The following is a 25,275-nucleotide window of genomic DNA, read 5'->3' as shown; positions in this document are numbered from 1 at the left end:
TTGCCCCCTCCAGGCCTCCCATCCCGAGCAGCCCGCTGCGCCGTCTCCCAGGAACAGGAACGACCGGCAGGGGGGGAAGGAGGGAGAGCTGGAAAGGGAGGGGAGATGGTGCTGGTCACCAGGGTTGCCCTCCGGAAAAAAAAAAAAAAAATCAGAACTCCAGGATCCCATAAATACATTAAAACAACAAGAAAGGAGCAAATGGGAACCAAGGTCACCCCCCTCGCCGCCGGTGCCGCTGCGCGCCCGCTCGCCCCGCGGCCCTGCCCTCCCGTGCCCACCTCGGCCTCTCTTCCCTCACTCAGACGTCAGACTCAATGCTGGACAGTTTCTCATACACATGCCCATTGCTGGAGCCATTGAAAGCCCTGGGGTTTTTGTTGTTAGGCACACAGGGGTTGGACTGGTTCCCTATACAGATGTCTTTCTGGAAACGGCCCTGCACAGCCCCGTGGAGGGCCGAGACCACCGGCTTGTTGGTGACAAGGGCGCGGAAGTCCGGCCTGGCTTTCGGCGCCCCTGGCACCGAGGGCTGCCTGAAGAAGTAGGATTTGCTGCCGTGGAGCAAGCACTGGTCGTCCCCGAAAGTGGGGATGAAAGGGTTTTGCGTGACCCGGTCGGGGTAGAGCGACTTGCTGAGCATGTAGCCGCCGCCGCCGCCGGGGTTGCTGCTGTGGTGGTGGTGGTGGTGTCCGGCAGTGGGCACTGAGGACTTGCTGTTGGCGAAGGCGCTCTCGCCGCCTGGCATCTCAAACATGTGGGCGTAGGGACTCCCCTCCACGAACCGGCCCTTGTCCTTGAGGCTCACGCTGCGCGGGGCCAGGGCGGCTTCTTCCTTCTGCAGGTCCACGAAGGTGTCGTAGGAGTGCTGCCGGCGCAGCTTGTTGCGGCTCTTCTTCTGGGCCTTGGAGTTAGTGGGGCTCTGCGGGTACTTGGCGGGCGCGGCGCCGGGCGGCGCGGCGCCCGGGGCGGCCGGCTGGTCCAGCTCCTGCAGGGAGTTGTCCTCGCTGATGTCGTACAGGTTGCCCGCCTTCTTGCAGGCCTCGCAGCGGATGCAGGCCTGCCGGCCGGGGTTCGGCCCCGCCGCCGCCGCCGCCGCGTAGTTGTGCAGCTTGGACGGGCAGCTGCGGCAGAAGCCGCCGGCCGCGCGCTCCTCCCACTCGGCGCCGCTCAGGTTCTTCTCCCAGGGCGCCGGCACCCCGCCCGCCACGCCGAGCTTGTCCCCCGCCCCGTGCTTGAGGTGCGGCCTGTTGGCGCAGGGCCCGCCCCCGCTCACCGAGTCGCTGCGCTCCTTGTAGAGGTCGGTGAGGTCCACGTGCTCCCAGTGCGGCGAGTTCTCCTTGGGGCGGAACTGGTCCAGGTAGAAGTCGCGCAGCCCCTCCTTGTCCCGGAGGCAGCGCCTGTGGTCGGGCGAGCGCGGCCGGCGCCGGTAGGCCAGCTCGATCTCGTCCAGCTCGCGCCGCGACTTGGCGGACGCGGGCCGCTTCTTGAGGCTGTCCTTGTACTGCTGCTTGCGCCGCTTGGCCGCGTTGCCCTCGATGTTGCCGTAGGTGACCGTGTGCGTGGAGATGTCCGACACGTCGGAGCGGATGAGGTCGTCGTGGCCGCCGTAGCGGTCGCTCTTGAAGGAGAACTTGCCGTACAGGTCGCCCAGCGGGCCGTGCTTGGCGGCGGGCAGGCCGAGGTCCAGCGGCTTCTTGCCCGCGGGCCGCGGCTGCGTGGGGAAGGGCGGGTTGTCGCAGTCGTACAGCCCGTCGATGGAGCTGGCGCTGCCGATGCTGTGCGGCCGGTGGTGGTGGTGGTAGTGGTCCTGGTACACGTTGCTGTCCTTCAGCTGCAGGTTCCCGAAAGTCCTCTCCACCTCGCTGATGTAGTCGCTGAAGAGGTTCTCCTCGCACGGCGGGTTGTTGTAGGACTTGCAGTCCGAGTGCGTGAAGCTGCGGCGGTGCTCGGAGATGTCGTACACGGACGACTCGCGGCGGATGAAGTCCAGCGCGCTCTGCGGGGAGCCGTTCACGCCCGACAGGTTGGCCATGTTCTTGGCCGTGCGCAGCAGGCGCAGGATGTTGGAGTGCGTGTTGTTCATGGTGGCGGTGGGCGAGTTCATCACCGACTGGCGCTCCTCGATGGCCACCCCGTGGATGCAGCTGTAGATGCCCTGGGGAACAGGAACAGGATGGGGCGGATTAGGGCTCCGGGAAGGCCAGAAAGAGACTGTGAAGCACCCCCGCGCCCCCACGGCCTCCCCGACTAATGGCAGATAAGAAAAGCCAGGGAAAACGTGAAGTAGAGAGGCTCACATACTCCTAAGAAGATGTGGCTAGAAGCTTGCGGGAGTCCTCGCCTTGCACTTTAGAAGTGTCCTATCATGAGCTAAGGGCCGGGCCTGGCTGGCTATCTGAGTGGGCACATGATGGCACCCACTGGAGCAAACAGGATAAAAATCACAAGACATGACATTCTTGCCTTGATGCCCTCATTCGCTTGCATGGATGTTCCTTTTTATGTCCAGGTGTTCGCATCTTAAAGATGATGCCATGGTGTCAGCCAATAGCAATATATGTGTGTGTGTGTGTGTGTATGTATATATGTATATATGTATATATGCGTATATATGTATATGTACATATACATGTATATTGACAGCCTCCTGGAAATCAGTAGCAATGCTCCACAGATGTTGAGCCTGCTCCACCCTGGCTGGCCAGAAAGCACATTGGAGCTGGGAGCTCACAGTTGGCACTCTTTTCCAGCTCTGACAAATTTTGAGCAGCTTTTAGAATTTTGATCACCAAATAACAGCTGAGTAGTTCTCTTCTTGAGCCAAGCATGAACCAAATTCACAGAGAGAATCAGGAAGCCCTAGGGTCAAAGACAGATTTTTCTCCTGCTGTGGCCCACACAGCGGGAGGTTAAGAATTGGGACAGATACGGAGTACTAAATAGGAATAAATAATTTCCGTGTTGAATTCTCTCATTTGTTCTCTCTTTGGCTCCTGGTTTTCTTCTTATACTTTCTCACTCAATCTTATCATAAATAATGAATATCTTGGCAAATTAGTATTGATCGAGAAATCCCTGTGTACAGAGCCTTAAAGAACACCACCCAGGAGAGGGAATGGGTTGGGTTCAAGTCTGAAAGTCAAGCCAAACTCCTACTCATATCTTGCTCCCTGCCTTGAAAGGTGGACAAATTTGGAACTTTCCTCCCTGTTATTTGAAGAGGAGGTTGTTTGAATTGTGTCTTTAAAAGAAAGGGAATAATTTAAAAAGGGAAGTTGTCCTGATGGATGGGCATGAGAGGAGTGAAGGTAGGAAAGAAAATGACACTAAGAGCAGAGAAGAAAGGTTTGGATGAGGTGAGCCTCACTGACCCAGAGGACACAGCGAGATAGATCTTCATGGTAAGGTTACTCTACTTTCTTTCTCAGGCCTCCTTTCTAACCCTCCGTAATTATGGCCGGGAGAAAATGCCAAGCATTTGATTATGTAGAAGGGTTATGAATGGGATTCCTATTCGGGGTCACCAGCCCCATTGTTTCTGCCATCACCCTATCTAGGACCTTAGGGAAGGCCACACAAAGAAACTACATGACTCAGGGGCCACAGATTCTACCCTCCTGCTCCCATGTTACTGAATAGCCTGAACCGACTAACGGCCAGAGAGGAAATTGTTCTTTATCACTAAAATACTACAGGAAAATGAGCAAAAGATGGAGCAATTTGACAAATCCGTTTTCTTAAATAACTCCATTTGAGCCAAAGTTGGTTATATCTGAAACCCAGATCTCTATTCAAAAAGGACATTTGAGTTCACCTCTCATGAATGAGTCCCATAACTTTATTAACAAAATCAACAGAATCCCTCCTCCTCTTTTCTTACTCTTCCCTGTGGCCTTCTGTTCATTCTCAAAACTGTTTTAAATCCTCAGTTTGGACTAGAAACATAGAAGAAGCCTAAATAAAGAACTGCTTCAGAGTTATGCTTTGCTCCAATTAAGGAAGTTTCTGGAATGTAAATTTCTTATGGGTTAGGACTTCTTTCTAAAGGTTGTTAAGTTCTTTAACTCCCCAAAACTCACGCATGGTTAAAATACAAAGAGGAACAATAAAACAACAATATGCCTTTGTCTGTTAGAATAAGAGAGACATATTACATTTCTCTATCTGAATAGAAATATAATTTTGTTTAAAAATGATTAAATGATTATTACAGACTATACAGAATTAACTAATGGTGATGAAAGGTATTTGGTAAAAGGCCACATTTTTTATTTTGATAGATCTTCCAGTTCTCATTGAGAACCAAATGCCCAAACCCCACACAGAAAGCTGTTTCTTGAAGGAAGAAAAAAGTAGCATCACCTGATTTTTTTCAAACGACTTGAAATTATATCACGCAGCCCCCTGGGGAAACATACGTGATGTGGTTTCTTGCTTTAGCAGCACAGGCTGGAGTTAGTGCCCTTCTGGGTCTCTCCACTTTGCACAGTGCTAGACTAAGCTGTCTTCTACAGGCTCCGGGCCCCTAAATCAGTCCACTTACTCTGCTGATGGAGAAGACCATGCCAGGCTTGCCGGAACAGACGCCCATAAAGCAGTGCCGGAACTGCCAATAGAAAAGGTGTTCACAGATGAAGGTGATGAGGCTGAGAGCCATGGCTGCCCCCAACATGTAGAAGACTCCTGCCATGTTATCAATGTCCAGCTGGCTGCTCATGACCTCATTCTTCTCATTGTGGCAAATGCCAGTGAGCCAGAGAGCTTCCAGCTCCTCCATCTCCCCTGGAAATGGGGCAGAAAGAACAGGTAAAGAGAGAAAAGAGCAGGGGAGTAAAGACAAGGGGGAAAGAGGGGTATTGGGGAAGAGAGAAAAAACATAAGAGACAGGGAGACATAAAGAAAGAAAATTAATAGAGAAAGTTAACAATCATTTTATTAATACCATTATATACATATAAGTATATATATATATAAATATAATGTATATTCAACAAGTATTCATTGAAAAATTAATGATGGTACTGCAGATAATACAAAGATATGAGATATTAACTCTATTCTCCATTAACTATTCAGAGTAAATTAGTATATAAATAATCAATATGATAAGCTATATGCAGATAACAGGAGTTCAAATCAGTGAGAGTAATTTTGTGGGTGGGGTGGCCAGTAGGTGTTCATGGGGGAGATAAGACTTGGAGGTGGGAATGGCGAATGGGTGAAGTTTAATTTATACTGTATGAGAATGCACTCCAGGCAGCAGAAATAGCAGGGTCACTGGGAGGAAGGTGGGAAAACAGAAGGCTTGTTTAGGGAAAGGTATGCGGAGCAGTTCAAAGTAGAATACAAGTGGCAAAGGCAGCTGAATAGAAAAGGCTGATGCAGGACTGCTGAGCGCTTGAGCATCAGACCGAGCACTTAGCGCTTTATTCTATGGACAGTGGGGAACACCGTCATCAAACAAGTGATACAGAAAACTGCTCTTAAACACATGTGCAAAGCCAGCTGGGTGAGCGGAGGAGAGACAGAGATCTGCAGAGGAGACCGACCGATTGCCTAGGGACCCTCAGACTCACTCGCCTTCTGTTGCAGAGGGAAGCGTAGACATTAGGAGTAAAGGGGCGTCGGCTTGAATAAAGTCAGACCTGCCTCCTTTTAACACTGCTCGAGGGGGCGTTGATAAACTCAACTCGTGTCAGATTTCGATAACCTTTATCCACTTCACTGGATGTAGGACTTAGAAAGGTAGAGAATCGAGGCAAATGAAGGAAACCACGCGCCCCGGAATGCATCTAATTCTAGACGAGCAACATTCTGAAAATCTCGTGAAGGAAATCGCTTGTTTGTTTCGGTTTGGGTCTGGTTTGGTTAAAAATCAGAACTTTGTGTGATCTGACTAGAGCTTTGGTCACTGTTTCAAATCATCTCTACTGCTGCTCTTCCTCAGAGACAGACAGAGCTCCATTATTGCCTTTCAGTGACGGCTACGCTAAAATCTCAGAAGCGCTTACACCAAAATGTCCGGTTAACACCCCAGCTATTACCCTTCCTCTTTCCAACATTAATCAACTCACTTTTTATTCATTTCTTTGATCAAACTATGATTTTCCTAAGTAGTGGAGCAACGAACTTCACCTGGAGTCTTAAAATCCAGCTGTGCTCTCCTGCCTCTTATCTCATCCCTAATAGCAACGATTCTGCAAGAGTAATTTAGAGAACCTCTGGGCTGATGACCTGTGGGGCTAAGCAGAGTCAAGTTGCTCAACCGTAACTGAATTAACTTCTGTGAGGCTAACAGGAGGAGGAGGTCCTTTGAACAAAAAGTGAAAGGGGATGCAGAAGACATGCTATAATGAAATAGGAGATGAGATTTTCTCAAAGCAAGTTGGCTGCTCGGTCGGCTGCCAGAATGGCACTGGGGAATGCTCTATGGTGTCTGCCTCCCACCTCTTCCAGCTGAAAGAGCAAGATGGGAGAGAGGGGAGAATGAGTAGAGGATTCCTCTGCCTTTTCTCTGGGCACATAAAGAGCAGAGACCTTTCCAAAGTTCCATCCACTTTGGCCACATGTGAGATGATTGTTTGGAACATCTAATACCAGCCTCTCTTACTCCCTGGAGGTTTGATCATAGCCTGCAGTTGTGAAACATACCTCCTTGATCAACTACTTTAATATTCAGCCCCATCTTTCGCCCTGTCCTGGGCTGAATTGTGTCTCCTAAATTCATACGTTGAAACCCTAACCCCCAGTACCTTGGAATGTGGACTTTATTTGGAAATAAAGTCATTGCATATGTAATTAGTTAAGAGGAGGTCATTCTGGAATAGAGTGGGCCCCTAATCCAATGTAAATGATGCCCTTAAAAGGGGAGAAATCGGGCACATACACATAAAGGAAAAGGACGCACACAGGGAGAAGCCACCTGAACTTGAAGGCAGAGGTGCGATAATTCTCCCTAGCAGCTCTCAGAGGAAACCAATGAACACTTTGATCTGGGACTTCTGGCCTCCAGAACTATAGGACAATGTATTTCTGTTATTCAAGCCACTCAGTTTGTGGTACTTTGTTGTGGCAGCCTTGGGAAACTAATACAGACCCCCAAATCTCATAGTGTATTGTGACATGCTTTTCTAGAAGTGCTAGAAACGCAGGGGTGAGAGGAATGGAGAAGGAAGGGCTGATGTTTTGGCCGGCCATCAGAAGAGGCCAAGAAGTCACTGTCTCTTTTTAACTCACCATCTCCGAAGAGCTGTAGGATAGCAAGGTCCACCTGGCGCTTCCACCCAGAATCTTTTTGGATGGCAATGCCATAACCAGTGGAAGCGAAGACCTTCCCGCTGCCAATGGTCACCAGCTTGCAGCCTTCATCTCTGCCTGCCATGTAGTTTAGCACTGCTGCATCATAGATGAAGGCATCCAGCTTCCTGTGCAAGAAAGAAGCAAACAAACCAAATCCAGTGGAGGAATTTTAGTACAGAACTACCTATGGGGCCATTAATATGAAGCAGCAGGGTTCCAGAAAACTATCGGGAGAATTGGTTCAAATAAAGGTTCAAGTTGGAACTCAGCCAGAACCTAAAGCCTGAATCCCAGGCTGTTCTTTATTGTGATTTCAAGTCAAAAGGAGGAGTTCTTTCCCTCCTACTGGGAATGATGAGAGTGTAAGTTAGGCCTGAAGCCAACTCATAAGCTGTGTCTGAAAGGGAGAGGAAGTAAAAAGGAATCAATAAAAATAATAACAGAAATAATGAAAAGTAACCATCACAATGATAACAACAAATAGCATGGGTTAGATTTATATAACATTTTTCATTTTCCAGTTCATTACAGTCCAGAGCAGGGATAAGTGTAGGTGTATGTGTTTCAATAGCTGTGCAATGCTATTTTTGTGGTCAGAAAGGTTTCAATATTCTGCTTTGCTGCACAAGGAAAAAGGAATAATTGAGGTGGTGGCAGCACAGGCTTGTGTTAAGAGCAAATGTGTGAAACTAACAAGAGAATGCAACCTATAGAAGAACTCAGATCCCTCAAATTCCTAAGTATATATGAGGACCTCATTTTATACAGGGGTGGGCAAAGGTAGGTTTACAGTTTTTGTATGGTAAATAATACAGTAATAAGTAAATAATAATACAAGAATAAACTATGTCTTCATGTGCTCACAACCCCCGTATATTGTGCTTTGCAAGAAGGGAATATGTAGGAAGGTGAGTAGACTAGGGCTAAGAGTGGGAACGTATAAATCAATATTTAAACCAACATGTAAGCACATTAAAGGTAAAGGAAGAAATTTAGACATAACCATATGGGTAATAGAGAGGTCTTCAAGAAAAGGGGAAAAGCATGCATTATCCCCTTTACTTGTGTAAGTAAACTTAGCTTTATTCCCCCATCAAGGAAAAAATAAGCTCTTTCTGGTATGATACGGTACACAGCATATTTCAAAAAGCCCATGAGGACCCTATAAAAGGTGGCACACAAAAAAAACAAAGCTCTGTTATGATTAATAACTGTGGGTGTACCAAGGGCCAGACTACCCAACCTAGTCCCACCCCCAAGTTCAAATCCCATCTTATAAAATCTGCTCTGAGTTTATGGTGACAAGAGAGAGACATATTATAACATAACGAAATACTTAAATAACAGTACTTAGATAACCATGCACCAGGGTGGCTCTTCCAGAACGGAAGCCACCAGGAGGTCCAAGTGCTGCTAATTATCATGCAATATAGGAAATCAGCTATAGGACCCCTTGACCCCCAAACCACAACATCTTTAATGCTCAACTGTCTGTTTTATTTGACAGCTGTGGTTTCTGGAGGCCAAATGAGTACAGAGATCAGTGTGGCTGGGGTTATGCAAGCCAGCACATTGCAGTTCATGAGCTCCTTTTAAAGAACAAATACTTTCTAGAGTATAGCGCCGGATCCAAGAAAAACCAAAAAGCCAGAACGGGGGATCAGTCAACATATTCTCACTGTTTGTTGTCTAAAAATGTTTTCTCCCTTGTCTCTGAGATACTAGAATCATCATTTTCACCTCTTAGTCCACAGGTCTTTATTTCATGTGTACCACCTGAGCCGTATCATTGACTCTTTGCTTCTACTTTTACATCTGTTTAACTCCTGTTTCATGGTGACACTGATGCAAGTAGAATATAATTTGTAAAAAAAAATACATATAAGTAAATAATAGCATAGGAATCTTTATGCACTGACCTAAAATCTACTGTCAAATTTAATGTGAAAATACGTGAAGAGCAAGTGAAGTCTTCTTTGCTGTAACTTTGTATGGCACCCCAACATAGTACATCTGATTCAATGTGTGTTTAATAAATGTGAGGAAGATACCACAGACCCTGATCTTGGAAGCAGTTCTTACCCTGTTTTCAGGGAGAGCAACGCATCATCCACACCCCTCTGGTTGAACTTTCCCATGTAAGCATGCATTTCTGCGTAGTTATTGCGAATATTCCTCTCTGTGCTGCCATTGGGCACCGTCCCGAAGCGAAAAGGGGGTGAGAAGTCATTAGGTCTCTGGAACTGGAGAGACAGAAAGAGAGAGAAAGAAAATGCTTCAGAAAATGCGAAGAGATACTAAGTTAGCATTAGTGGATTTATAATGGAACGGACCCAACTATAGTTCACTAAATACACTAGTCCTCACCCAGAGCAACAATTGCTATCTAAAAGCGGACTTCAGTTCAACTCAGTTTATTACAGATTGCTGAGAGCTATTTCCCTGACTTTAATCTATAACCCCTGTGTGCTCCTTTTATGCATACTACACAATACCAGTGATGACGGAAACATGCTGTGGTGCATTAGTCACCTTTATTTCTGAACATTGTGTAAAATCTGCTTCCAGGCCTCTTATTTAGGGGCCTAAATATAGTGTCACTGCCCTATTAAGACCACAGGGCCTTGATGAGGTGAGCTACATCGTACTCCTGAAAATAATTTGTTTGGTATCAAATATGTTTTACTAAGAAATTTTCTCTTGACCTTCCCTGATGAATTTATAGTTCATATTTATCCTACATAAATTATAGGATAAATTTTAAAATCAAATACAGTTTTAATCAGGTAATTAGGTTCCTTACCTTGCTTAAGAACTGAGAGTGGCTCTCTAGTGCCTACCATAACAAAGTGAAATCTCTTGGATTTTCACCTTATGACATCAGCTTTATTTCTGGCTCTTTTCTGCAATGACTAAGTCTGTATGTTGCTCCCCGAACACATCATTTGTTCATTTGTATCTTTATAGTTGGTCCCCTCAGCACGAACTCACCTTTCTCTCTAGGTCAATTCATAGTCTTTGTCTCAAAATGTAATTCAAAGCAATTTCTCAGGAAACCTTCCATGAGTTCTTTCTCCCATTAAGTCAACCCCAAAGTGACCCATCAGTACTTGGTGTTCTTGGTTTAGAGCACTGTAATTCATACTACAAATTCCATTACTCTCTGAATGAGGTAGGTTATGAGAGCTAGTTTCTGATGTAGTCACTAAGAATTTAAGCTCCATGATTGAGACAGATATAAATTGATGACCAGCTCTGCCACTTACTACTGTGTGACCTTGTGCAAGTAACGTGAACTCTCTGTGCATCATCTCCTCACGTGTAAGAAGGAGACAATAATGTTGAGTTTTCAAGATTATTGTGAGGATTAAATGATATAATGTATAAGAAATTCTTCACACAGCACCTTGCATACAGTAAGTGCTCAATAAATAGCTCAATGAGTGTTCCTTTTATTATTTTAATTCATATTTATATTCTGTATTCCCTATCAAACTTAATGCTCTCCAAGCTTCTCATTCTATTAGTATAGCAATGAACAGATAGAATATAACCAGAGTAGCCCTGTTATTCCTTGGCATAAGAAGCGATGTAGATATTTTTAAAAGTCTTCTTGGTTTCAATACTATACACCACATACTTAGGAGATACATTTGAAAATCTAACCTGCCAACTCAGGAGTCCTCTGAACCTTTGGAGTAGCCTGGACTTAGAGCCATTCTTTCTCCTTCTCTTGATCTGAGAAGCTCAAGAGTTTCTCAGGATATGAGAGTACATGGGCCACAACATGTCATAGTACTAGGCCCCATAAATGCCATCTTAATTGGTCAGAATTGGCCATAGTCAAAAGTAGAATCATGCAGTGGTATTAGGCAATCTAATGAATCAAAGATCATTACTTTCTCACTTCAAAAGCTCCAAATCTGACATACCACTCTGCTTTTTGCCATTAAGAATTTTTGTTTAATTATTTTGAAAAGGGTTGTGATTTTTAAGTCTATAAGTCATTATAAAAGAGTCAAAGAATTTTTGAGTTGGATGAGCCACTCAAGGCTAACTAGTCCAAACCTTTAATTTTACAAACAAAGAAACTAAGGCCCAAAGAGGACAAGTAGTTTGCTTACTGTCACACAGTGGCCGTGATGGCTAACATTATCGGCGACCAACTGGCTTATTAATAGTACTCCTCACTGTCTCTAGCAGATAGAAAATTTAAAAAGAACAAGGATATGCTTTGTTGAAAGAGACAGATACCAAAATGCTATGTACATCACTGTCAATTATTGAACTTCAGATATTTGAAAAAAGGTATCTTCCAAGTCAAAAGTAGAATAGATACCAGGGCAGGCAGCAACATAACCAAATAAATTCCCTTTAATCAGTAATTCTCCACTCTTCCAAGACAATGGCAACCAATGCTCACAATGACTAAGACGCTTTAGGACCCAAAGTATCTTCTGAAACATCAATGAAAGTTGAAATCATGTCCAACACAATTCAGGTATAAATTATTATAATCTAGTTTTTAGAAAATTGGCAATCCATGTAAGGTATATGAAACAACTTTTGATTAACCAAATGGAATCTGGTACCCAGAGTGCCTTACTTCGTGGAGAAGCTGGATTATGGAAAGTTTCCATACTACTCTTTAGTAACTTTATACTTTATGTTTAGATTTCTAAATGCTGTTTTATAATCATATGCCCAAATAAGTAAAAGCTAAAGAAATGATAAAGGACGTCAAATAGACAAGACAACTTTGAAAAAGAAGAACAAAGTGGGAGGACTTCTATCACCTGACCTCATGGCCTGTTATAGTACATGGCAGTGTGGCATTAGAATAGAAATAGTAAAGACATCAGCGTAACACAATAGAGTGCCCACCAACAGACCAACACATGCATGTGGCAAAGGTAATTCAGTGGAGATAGGACTGTCTTCAACAAATGGTATAGGAACAATTAGATACCCAAATGCAAAAAAAACCAGACAACAGAACTTTATTCCACACTTCACAAGGTATACAGAAATAAACTCAAAGTGGATTTTATATCTGAATATAATTCCTAAAATTATAACATTTTTAGGAGAAAAACCTTTGTTATGTTGAGTTAGACAATGATTTCTTAAATACAACACCAAAAGCACAACGTGCGCACACACACACACAGGATAAACTGGACTTCATCAAATTAAGGCTTTCTCTTGAGAAACACAGGATCATGAAAAGACAGGCCAGTGACTGAGAGAAAATATTTGAAAATAAATGAAAGCAATTAAAAAACTAAAGGAATTAAAGAAGAACATAGCAAGACTCTTATCATTAAAGCACCTTCCCTAAGAAAACAATCAGAGAAACCAGGAGCCCTGGAAGAATAAGGCAGAGCCCTGTGGAAAGCAAACGATTTGGATCTGAATTTCAGCTCTGTCTCTGCTGTGTGAACATAGGCAAGTCACTTATATTCACAAAGCCCCATTTTCCTGAAAGTATTATTTTTAACGAATAATAAGATGATGTATAGGAAACCACTTAACACAATATCTGGCACATGGTGGAGTCTCAAAATTATTAACTGCTTTTATATGGATGAAATTCTAACATCTAAAATTGTCTTATGTTAGGCAATGTCCCCTAAGATTGAAAACTCTTGTTCTGTAATTTGTTCCTTAAACTAGGCCAGTCTGGGGATCAACAGGGAGGGAGTACATCGCCCCAGAATCAGCCAAAACAGAAGGAGAAGTGAGTTTGCCTTTTCCTTTGAAAATTCTTGTCCCAGCTTGGTGAGGTTTAAATAAAACACAGGTTTTTAAAAATAATCTTCCAAATAGCCAATGCTTCCAATAAATGCCCTGCAACAAAACACCCCAAGCCGCGAGGCATTATGTGGCACTTCTCTAACCCGAGAGGCAGTCCATGCTCTCTGGGGTTTGAAAAAGACAAAATTTAGTACTGTCCAGACCCAGGAGTCTTAACATCCATTTAACAGGAAGGACCCCAAGAATCAATTCAGAAAAAGTTCAAACCCAATGCATCAAGGAGATCAGCATTGACTGATTTTAAAGTAATGAATTTTATACAGTACTTCTTTATTTTTTTTTTAGTATTATTAAATTTATTAGGGTGACACTGGTTAATATGATTATATAGGTTTCAAGTGTATATTTCTATGATACATGATCTGTATATTGCATTGTGTGCCCATCACCCAAAGTCAAATCATCTTCTGTCACCATATAGCTAGCTGCTCCCCTTTACCCTTTACTCCCCCCTACCCCCTTCCCTCTGGGGGTTGTGAAAAGACACTCAACTTCACTACCCATTAGGGAAATGCAAATCAAAACTATAATGAGATACCACCTCACACCTATTAGAGTGGGTACTGTCAGCAAGACGAGCAATCGCAAGTGTGGGAGAGGCTGTGGAGAAAAAGGAGCCTCATTCACTGCTGGTGGGAATGTAAACGGGTGCAGCCACTATGGGAAACAGCATGGAGGTTCCTCAAAAAAATTAAGAGTAGAGTTACCATATGACCTGGCAACCCCTCTTCTGGGCATCTACCCGAAACATTTGAAAACAATTATTCTCAAAGGTATGTGCACCCCTATGTTCATTGCAGCATTACTGACAATGGCCAAGACACGGAAACAACCAAAGTGTCCTTTGATAGGTGACTGGATAAAGAAGATGTGGTTCATATATACATTGGTATAGTACTCAGCCATAAGAAAAGATGAAACACTGCCATTTGCCACAACATGGATGGGCCTTGAGAATATCATGCTAAGCGAAATAAGTCAGTCAGAAAAAGCTAAGAACCAAATGATTTCACTCATATGTGGGATATAGAACTGAAGCTCATATGCAGTACTTCTTATGAGTCACCTGTGGCCAAAATAGGGCTTCCTTAAACTTGGAATCTGTTTCTAGAGTTACCCAGATTAGGATTGTAAAAATACAGATTTAGATAGGGAAATAAAAACACAAAAAGCAAGGTGCCGTAGGGATCAGTCCCATTTCAAGAGGAGGAAACTGAAGCCCTGAAGAGACCAAGTAAATTGTTCGAGGTCATGGGGTGAAGTAGGAGGACTTGAACCCCAGGAGCTGAGCCTTCCACTGCAGGCTCAAATGCTAGCCCACGAGCTCTACCCCTGCTTACTGGGGAGTGACGGCATATCAAATGCCAACTCCCACTCCCTCTCTGGATTCAACAGATGGCTTTCAGCATTTACTGTAAGCACACACTTGCACATGGGCAAAACAATGGATATTAAGAGAACTGTAATCTCACTTGCTCCTCTTGGAGAGCTGCAGGGAGCACAGAACCCAGCCCCTCGAGCTGTTTGGGTCATCATCTCAGCCCCCATCTTAATGACCTCAAAGTGAATTAGTCTTGGCAGTCATGCAAGGAAAAAGGTGCCAGGAGTAAAGGTCTCCGCTCCCACCCAAAGGTGATCAGACTGGAGGGCTCTGGGCTGTTATGGCTGCTGCCTTCTCCCTAGAGAGCCTCTTACACAGCCTGTTACAGAGAGAAAGGGAGAGGGGAAGAAGACAGGGGAGCGGGGATCTGCTCCATTTCATTTTATTTATTAAATAAATATGTAAACTGATTTTTCTATGTATATGGCATTATTAATTCAACACCTATGTAAGTGCTGGGAATAAGTCATATTATCTCCTTTAACTTTAATAATTAAAATGCATTAATTCATTTGGCAAATATTTACTGAGCATCTATTAGCATAGATGACTGACTGTATCAGGAACTGAGGATAAAAGATGAAAAAAATATCAGAATCTGTGTTTAAGAAGTTTCCATACCAGGCTGTCAGAGATCTAAACATTAATTCAATTTTTCATTCCTTTACTTTTGCATTAATTCATTTGCCCATTCATTTATTCTTTCACTCACACAGACATTCAGCAAGTATCTATTGGCATCTACCACATATAGATACTTTTCTGGGTGCCGAGGATGCAGTGTTACAGAAGAGTAAGATCCTGCCTTCAAAGAATTCATGTTGTAAAGAAGGGGGACAGATAAGCCTGTGTGTGTGTGTTTTCATTTTTTATTTTAATGTAATGGGCTAAAGTCAGCCACAAATTCTTTGCCACTACTCACATCAAGAAGTGAGGTCTTTGTCCCCTGCCCTTGATTCTGACCTGGCCTTGGTGGCATGTTTGAACAATAGAATATGCAGAAATAACCCCCTGGGACATCTGAGGCTAGGTCATATGAAACTTTGCAGTTTCCACCTGGGCCTTTTGGAACCTTGCTTCGAGGGAAGCAGTCCACCCTCTAAGAAGTCCAACAACCCCAAGGCCACCATGCTGGAGTTGCCACATGTAGGTGCTCCTGTCCATAGTCCCAGTTGAGCCCAGCCTTCCAGCCTTTCCAGCCAGAGTACCAGACATTAGAGTGAAGTCATCTTGGACCTTTCAGCCCAGCCCAGCCACCAGATGAACACCAAGTGGCCTCAATAGATGCCACGTGAAGTGGAAGAATCACTCAGCCAAGTTTTGCCTAAATATCTGACCCACAAAATTGTGAAATATAATGAAATGGTTCTTGCTTTCAGCCACTAAGTTGTAGTGGTTTGCTGTGCAGCCATAGATAACTGGAATACAGATAATTTCACATAGTGAAAATGAAGTGCTATGGAGAAATGGAAACAGCTATTACAGAGAAGAGAGAGTGATTGGGTTGGTAGGACAAGTTTCGACTCGCTGTCCTGAAAAGGCCTCTCTGAGAAGGTGACATCTATACAGAGACTGAAGAAGGAGAAGGAACCAGACATGCAAAGATCAGGGAATGTGTATCGGCCCAGGGAAGAGCAAACACAAAGGCCTGATCAGGGGACAAGCCTGGTGTGGCCAGGGGGCAATGAACAATGTGATGGGTGCGGAGCAACATGCCCATTGGGCAATGGGTGCACGGAACAAAAGGCACTGTCCTGGAACAGGATCAGAGGCTGTAGCACGGGGCTAAGATTTGAAAGAAGAGTTTTCCAGTTAGACAACAGGCGCAAAGAGGTTTCCAGATGGAGGCAACAGTCTGTGCAGACAGAACTGTGAGAGAGCCTGGGCGTGATCACAGACCACGAGAGCTTGTCATTGCAAGAGCCTAATGAGGCTGAAGAGGGAGGCAGGGCTGGATCACAAAAGGAGCTGAATTCTGTACAAAGGAGTGTAGCATCCATGCTGGAAGGGATAAGAAACAGCAGGGCCTCTGGAGCCAAACTTCCTGAGATCAAATTCCAGCTCCGCTGCTTGATTGCTGTATGACCTGCAGCAACTCATTTAACTTCTCTGTGCCTGCTTCCACATTTGCACAATGGGGCTAATTATAGTGCCCACCCACGCTTCATAGTATTCAACCAGTTCCCCTGGGCAAAGTGTTAGCACAGTGCTTGGCACATGAAAAGTACACTATACATTAGCTATTATTACTAATGTCGTCATCATCATCATCATCATCATCATCATTATAAGAAGCAACTGAAGAATTCTGGCCATGTAAAGACTGAGTTTTTGTATTAGAAAGAGCAGGTTCTGAAAACAGAACAAAAACTCTCCTAAATGCTGATGGCATCCAGGCTCTTGTACTGACCACCAGGTCCTAACCAGGTCAGTCAGAGTTAGATCCTGTGAATGACAGCACACAAATGAAAGCATCTGCACTACAATGAAGACGGCAAGCAGATGCCTCTGCAGGCAGTTGGTTCCTCTGGAAAATGGCTCTTTTCATTTATTCAGAGTCCGATCAGCACATGCAGATTAGGATAAACCAGCACCGTGACCTTGCAGAGACGGATATGGTACATCCTGTTTGCAGGGTCCATCCGCAGGAGACACAGAATCTGGGGGCTTTTGTCTTCAAAGCTCAACAATTCAAAACATAAATATTCATTCCGTTACTCCTGGTTTTACATTCGAATCACAAAAAGAATCAATGCCCAAATGCCACTCAATTCTCCGAGGCACCCAAGAGAAAAAGTGGGGAGGCTTAGGATGCAAGGGCTGCTTTTGGCTGTGTTACCAATTATGAGGGGGTGGCAGAACGTCAGAATTCTGAAGGGACCACTCGCTCACTTGCCCAACACCCTCCTTTGTTCCCATTATTCCCACCAGTACCCTCTGTTTTCATAATGCCTTTTAATTATTGACGTACTGTTTTTATGTACAGTTCTATGACTTCTGTTATTCTATTTATCTATATACAGGGTGTCTCCCCAAAATGTATACACATTTTGAATAATTATTAATTCCAATGAGTTAAATCTGAAAAAAAACATCAATTGAGCTATCAGCTGTTAAATGTGTATAAGTTTTTTGGAACACCCGATATTTATTCATTCACCCATTTAAATTGTGATAAAATAAACATAACATAAAAATTACCATTTTAAATATTTTGAAGCGTACAGCTCTGTGGCATTAAGCACAGTCACACTGTTGTGAGACCATCACTGCCACCCATCTCCAGGACTTTTCATCTTCCCCAACTGAACATGTGTTTATGAAACACTAAACCCCCATCCGTTCTATGAATTCCAACCATGCATAGAATCTTGTAACCATGACCACAATCAGGACACAAAACAGTTCCATCACCCCCAAAACTCTCTTGAGCTGCTCCTTTATAATCACCTTCCCCAGACCTATAACCTCTGATCTGTTCGCTAGCGCCGTGGTTTTGTCGTTTCCAGAATGTCAAATAAATGGAATTACACAGTATGTGACCTTTTGAGATGGGCTTTTTTACTTATAAAGCCTTTGAGATGAATCCATGCTCTGCTTGTATCTGTAAGTCATTTCCTTCTATCGCTGAATAGAATTCCATTGTATGAATGTACCAGTTTGTGTATCCATTTACCCACGGAAGGACATTTAGGTTACTTTCAGTTTGGGGTAAATATGTATAGAGCAGCTATAACATTCATGTATCAGGTTTTGTGTGAATATAAGTTTTCATTTATTTAAGGTAATACCAGGAGTGGGAGTGCTGGGTCATGTGTCCCCCACTCCACCCCACCCACCCCACAGTGCATAATGTTTTGTATTTCTTCTCTCTAGATCTTCTCAATTTTCCCATGAACTCTAAAGTAAGTACAGCAACTATTTTCTTATGATTTCTCTGCTACTCCATCTTCCCATAACAATACCCTACAGCCTAACAAGGATGCAGTAGCATGTGTGTGTGACTTCAGACTCTGAGCAATGTCTGAAGACAGGAGGAGGTGGCTGGAGGAAGTGGTCTCTCTCCTCTTCCCTCAGGATCCCTTGTTTGCCCAAAGGGGGAAGAAGGTCAGACCAGGCCACAAGCACAGACTTTCTGAAAGCTGATCTTCACTGTTCCACGGCCATAAATGCCCAGAGCAGATGGCTAAGTGGAGGTAGCCTGTACTCACATTGAAAGGGCAATTTAATGATAAAACAGTAAGTAAATGCATGAGTTATGGGTTCAAGAGATCTAAGCTCAAACCAGAGCTCCACCATTTATCTTTAGTAAGTGACTTACACTTTGAAAATGAATTTCAACAATGTCCTAGGAGGAGAAATAAGGTATAGCATTTCATTACAAATCCTCCATTTTAAAACCTGGGGCCCAGGCTAGGCACCCAGCATCCTACCAATGGGACAACCTGGCTGTAGGTGCAGCAACGGATTTAAAAGTCAGACTTACTTTCGTGAAAGTTAAAATTGGGGATGGAGGTGGGAGGAAAAATAATTATTTTTACATTTCATTGTACATTACTCACTGGAGGGAATATTGTTCAAATTCATTCAGAATAGGTGACTGAATTGTGATAACAGTAACATTACAGAATATGGTTAGAAGATACAGGTATAAAATAAAATTGCCAAAATGAACTCAGTTCCCTTCCTGGGCCCCTGGAGAACCTGATGGCATTTTTCTACTACCAGAAAGTGAGTTACCATATAGTAGGCACTCAATACCTTAGTCATTTCTGCTCCTTTCTTCTTATTATTGTTAGTGCTATGGTTGTCCACACTGGCAAACACACCTCAGTTGGCATGGGAAGAACCCTGCACTTGGATGTGAGAAGCCTGGTAAGTCTGTCTTCACAGCTCTGGGTGCTGTGCTGCTGGGGAACGTGCCCCTCACCTCTCTGAGCTTAGGGTGGAGCTGGGGTTCCTATGGCAGGCTCTAGATGGGAGGAGATGATGGAAGGAATGGAACTTCCTCTTCTCCTGTCTCTAACCTCTCCTGCTGTGGCCAAAACAAGAGATTGTAGAAAAAAAACACACCAGTTCTTCAGATTCTTGGAATTTAGTTAAGTACCAGTTTCCCTCATAGCAAAGCAATTATTTCTTTTATATTTTACAAAATTTGGATATATAGGCCTCAATAAATATTTCCTAAAGTATTTCATAAAATCAGATAATGGCATTATAGTTCATCCGAGTTAACTGAGCTTTGGTCCCTCGGCTAGTAGATCAAGTATTCCTATACTAATTTACTATGACATAACCTGGACCCTAAAGTCTTAGGTGTTTTGAAGAATCTTATGTCTGACCATAAAATACGTCATCAACATACACTTAATGGGTATAATCCGTGCATACATAAGTCACTGAGCTCTGAAATGAATATCTGAAATGAAATAAAGCAACAGCTATAACCCCTAAGTTACAGTTCAGTTGGAAATAACAATGAAAATATAATGACAGCAGCAGCTAACACATCTATGTTAATGTATCACACATTAAGTAACTCATCCATCTTCCCATTAACCCTATGAAGTAGGTATTATTATCTCTATTTAACAGACAAGGAAACTGATGCGGAGAGATAAGCAATTTGAATAAGGCCATAGAGCTAGAAGCTAACAGAGCAAGGATTCAAATGCAGAAGCCTCACACTTAGCTCTACAACACATCACAGAGTTCTAAGTACATAGAACAGCTGCTCAAGCAACATATATAGAATAGAAAAATCCCATGACTGAATGAGTATGCCAAGCTCCAAACGGGATGTAAGGGAAGTAGAGGCCATAGAAGTCTAGGGGAAGTGGAGATCATCATGCGAGGATGGTGATGGGGAGGCTACAGAGAGGCACAGAGATGGAGATTGGCGGAGATGATACAAGCAGAGGTGTGGGCAGAGCACTCGGGGCAAGGGGAATGGCACAGGCTAAGATGCAGAAGGACCCAGGCACAGCGTCTTAACCGAAGTTGGAAAGAATGAACGTGGAACATAGCTGGTGCAGCGAGAAGCCATGCTGTAGAGCACGCTGAATGGTCAGGCTGGGGAAGGACGCCATGTGCACACCACAACACTTAGGTATCATTATTCAGCTCAAGCATATGGTTTGGGGAACAGAGAGGCTGGAGCAGGGATGTTCACTGAGAAATGACTAAGGGTCCGGCTTATTTTCAGAAAAAATATAATGGGAGGAATATATGAAAAAGCCATCCAAATGGAAGCCTTGGCAGAGTCCGTTTCAGAAGAAGGCAGGAGAGGAAGTGGCAGGGTCGAGCTCATCCCCACCACCTCATCTCATAGCACTCTCCCTCACCCATCCCTCAGTAGCCACACTGGCCTCCTCATAGTTTCTAGAAAACACCAGGCAAACTCTTGTCTTAGTCTGCTCTTCCCTCTACTTGGAAAGCCCCAGATATCCATCACTTCCCCACTAACTTCAGGTCAGACTTGATGGTCTTCTCATTGAGGCCTTCCCTCACCACACAATTTACAGTTGCAACTCCTAGGCCAACACTCACTATCTCCCTCCTCTGCTTTATTTTTTTCTGTAGCTGTTCACACCTTTTAATATTGTATATAATTGCCTTTCTACCTTGTTTTCTTTGTCCCACCTCCTTTAGGATGTAGGTGATATGAAGGACAAGATCTTTGTCTGTTTTGATCACTGCTGTTTCTCTAGCAGCTAGAACAGTACCTAGCACTTAGTAGGCTCTCGATATGAATAAATGAATGAATGAATGAATGAATGAATGAATTTAATAGCATTAATAGCACAAATGTAGATACATTTATTATATTAAAAAATAATTCAAGGTACCCTCCTTACTGGTTAATGCATATCATGCAACACACAGCTGAGCATTAATGTTTCTCAGATCTAGTGTCATTCTGTCATCCTTGGTGAATGAAGAGTTAATATGTCTTCATGCCAGCTGAGGACATCTTTCCTGGCACCTTTTCCATTTCCTTTCGAAAAATATATCAGATCTCAGATCCCAAAAGAGCTTGTCAAATTTAGGACTTGACAAAGCATATGAATATTTCTTTGGCACCAAAAATGTGACAAAGTTGGAGATCATTATGATAACATGGAGATGGAATGAAACAGAGGCTTAAGGACTAAGGCATTTGAGTTTCATCCTTAAATCATCCTGTGTGTTCCCTCAACCTACCCTTAAGGTGAGACTGTTAAAAAGATGTGTGGCTGCCACCACTCCACCCCACTGCACTGCAGACTAACCTGTGAGGGTGCAGGGATGGTTGTGGATACTTTATAAAAACTATGGGTGCTAGAAAGGAGAAATAGCCTTAAAAGAAGATTTTAAGTAAAGGGTACAGATGGATTCACCATGGAAACTGAGATTCCAGAACTTTACTACAAGCACCAACAGCTATATACAGTTTTGGGGAGAATACTGAAGCTTACTATCTGGGTTTCCATATGCAAGATGCCCCAGTGGATTACTCCAGTTGTTAGCATGATAACCTGAGGTTCCTATCACAGTGGCAATATCTTCAGATCATGAATCTGGAGTCGAGGTAAGACTGCCGAAGGTCTGTGCCAGGCAGGGCCTAGTGCGAGTGAGGATCCAGGAAGAGGGTGACTGGTAAACTCCTGCCTTCCTGGCAATTGATCGGATCAGTCAATTCCATACTGAGAAGTGGAAATGCCAGCATGTGCACACAGTCACATTGTGACCCATTTACAGCACAGTGGAACTTCCAGCTTTGGTCAATAAAGTCACCCTTATGTGGGGGCACTCATTCCAGCTTACAGAATGTCAGTGCTAGGAGGGAGCCTCAGGGATCCCACTGTGCTAACTGCATCCCCTTCTGGGGCTCACAATGGCCCCTCACAGGAGAAGCCTCTGACAAGTCCTTTGGGGGGAAAAAATTATTTAACCTTGACACAGCATTTCTTCAACAAACTTTACCATATATATTTTTAAGACTACCCATTATGACTGTGAAACAGAGTTTGAGAGAGCTGATTGAACAAATTCCTCCCTGTGTGGAGCAGGAAGCAGAGGCCTGGACAGTTCATTGCTATCCAAGACCAAACAGACATCCTCTGTTCCTGTCCCCTCCATCCCCTCCTCTATCCAGTCACCATACACATACTGAGTGCCCACTCAGCACCAGGCACTGCACTAGAGCCAACGGCAAGGGAAGGCAGAGGCCTCCATGCCCCAGTCCTTTTGGGATCATGAAAGTCCAATGTGCCTACATCCTTAATGGGACTCTAATTACAGTGCTAATTATTATTATTATAAGGTGACTGTTACAAAAGTAAGAGATCAATAACCTTATTAGTAGAAGAATGGAATTTAATTTTTCCAGTTGACTAAGGGTTCAGTCCAAAAACCCTTTTACCTTCAACCCTTCTGTTGAGAATCATTTTGAACTAATTCACACTCCTCTTTAAGGTTACCCTTCACTCAGACATATTCAATGAGCACCTGCTATGCACCATAAAACTGGGATGTGAATGCTACGCAGGCATTTAAATACAAAAGATCCTAGATGGCCCAGCTGGTGTGGCTGAGTGGTGAGTGTTCACCTGTATACCAAGAGGTTGCCGGTGAGGTTGCCAGTTCGATTCCTGGTCAGGGAAAATGCCCAGATTGTGGGCTTGATCCCCAGCAGGGGGCGTGCAGGAGGCAGCCAAACAATGATTTCTCTCATCGATGTTTCTATCTCCCTTTCCCTTCCCCTTCCTCTGTTTCTAAAATCAACAAAAACTTTTTTTTTTTTTTAAAAAAGATCATACATGGTTTAAGAAATTGTGTTTAGTATGTACTTACTCCAGGTAAATCTTAGAAACTGTTTTTACTTTTAATCATTCCTTTAGATAAGCTTCTTTTGTTACCATTTCTCTCTTTTCCCCTCTGAGAGTGGAAAGTGGCGCTGTGACGGTTATTCTACCTCTTGATAAATAAGTGATCGGAGAGGAGAAAGTGCTCCGTGAACACCTGGCTGACTGAGAGGCTGAGGTCTCGTTCAGAGAACAGTGCGGGCATGGCACATGGACACGTTTGGGGCCTACTGTACTCTTCTCACACGTGAGATGGGGAGCAATTGGGGGCTTCAAAGGAATCAAGGATCTTGCCAAATAAGTCCTGAAATCACTTTATAATTTAAGATTTGATAAGCTACAACAGTAGTATAGTTGGATACCCCATTTACTCAGTATTCTGTTTAAATACCTGCTCGAATTAGATGATTTAATAGCAGAAACCACAAGGTGAGCAAATTTTATCTGAGACTATGCATGTCACATATTTCTTATCTATATCACCTCTCGTCCTCTCCCCGTAACCATTAGTTACGAAACTAGCTCCCACTGTTCGACAAATTCAAATGGCTAATAAACAAAGAAAAGTGTTATACTATGAACACTATATGAATTATATAAGTGTCTTCTCATCTAACCCTTTATTCATTCATTGACTAAATGGTTAATTTATTAACTCTTTAACAAATATTTGAGCACCTATATTTGCCAAACTCTATTATAGTTACAGTGGATACATCAGTAAACAAGGACAAGAATTATTGTCCCCATGGAGGGTACAGTCTAGTAGGGAGAGACAAACACTGTAAATATGTTAACTGTTAGTATGTCACACCATATAACATAATTTCCATTAATGCAAAAAAAAGAGAACAGCAGACAGGGTGGGATAAAGCTATTTTTAGGGCCCCTTCCAGATTTTAGATCAGATGCTTTAACTTTCACCATAAGATTTGTCCTGTCTCCTTTCATCTCCTACAGGTTGTCCTGAGCTTAGACTGTCTTCTAGGGATACAGCGTCACTATTCTCTGGAAACTCTTGTCTTCCACCTAAAACAAAATCCAAGGTTTGTTTCATCCCAGGGTTGGAAAAGATACTTTTTCTAGAATAAGCAAATGGATGAAGAGAGAGGATTACTGGCAGGGTAGCTTGCCTATAAATTGTAACACATATTTTGGAAAATAATTTAGGTGGGTCAATTCCACAGTTATATTTTTTAAATCTTTGTCTAGATGGACATAATTAGAGAGAAATATGCATACTAATGGGGCTATTTTTTCTCAGCTCCCTGTAGGGCACTATTCAAAGGCTTCCTTAGTGAGCTCTGTGATGATTCTAAGATACCAGGCCGCTGGGTTCTTTGATGGTTTCAAATATGTGTGCCATGTTTATTTTGTCAATGGGTTATAAAGAAGTTAGTCTACTTTACAATTATTCTATAATTCTAAATCAGGAGCCAAGTAACAGAATGAGAAAAAGTCTGTAGCCAATGCCAAAGTAGGATGTAAAGAAAGAAGCTTCTCTTTATCAATCAGAGGCCCCTCTGACGAGGCAGGTGGGATATTTGGTGAAAGGGTGGACATGAGCAGCTTGAGCTGGGAGTACGGGGGAACTTATGAAACACCCTGGGAAAGCTCTCGTTTTCTTAAATAATTAAGATGATCGGACAGAACACTTGCTCTTTAAATCTTCTTAGGACACTAAATTGGATTGGATAGCTGGCCACTTGGGAAACAGAATTAAACAGCAAAACAATATGTCTAGCGTGATGAAGAGGATATTAAAAGGGTGAAGTTCATTAGGAAGCGTACAAAGCAACCCTCACAGGATGTAGCTTCACGAGGCCCCAGAATAAGAAGAGACGGGAACTGGCTTTGTCAACAGCATGGTCAGAAAAGGTTGCGGACCACGAGCTGCGGGCGTGAACGACACAGCGCAGCCGTGCACAG

At 43.5% G+C, this 25,275-nt stretch overlaps 1 protein-coding gene across 1 annotated transcript in view; it reads right to left on the bottom strand.

Moving 5' to 3' along the window:
- Positions 1 to 301: 301 nt before the first annotated feature.
- GRIN2B (glutamate ionotropic receptor NMDA type subunit 2B) overlaps positions 302 to 25,275 on the bottom strand; it is a gene marked incomplete at its 3' end in the record, with an annotated part of 393,757 nt that continues 368,783 nt past the window's right edge. The window contains exons 10-13 of the mRNA XM_081130390.1: positions 9,385 to 9,545; positions 7,240 to 7,427; positions 4,547 to 4,785; positions 302 to 2,158 (exon numbers count right to left, since the gene is read on the bottom strand). Of these exons, the coding sequence (XP_080986516.1) occupies positions 302 to 2,158; positions 4,547 to 4,785; positions 7,240 to 7,427; positions 9,385 to 9,545 (2,445 nt within the window). The remainder of the gene's footprint in view (positions 2,159 to 4,546; positions 4,786 to 7,239; positions 7,428 to 9,384; positions 9,546 to 25,275) is intronic.

Source organism: Miniopterus schreibersii, assembly GCF_964146895.1.
Source record: "Miniopterus schreibersii genome assembly, chromosome: 2".
NCBI lineage: Eukaryota > Metazoa > Chordata > Mammalia > Chiroptera > Miniopteridae > Miniopterus > Miniopterus schreibersii.
The sequence above is the reverse complement of the archived record's forward strand: the minus strand, read 5'-3'. Positions and strand labels throughout refer to the sequence as shown.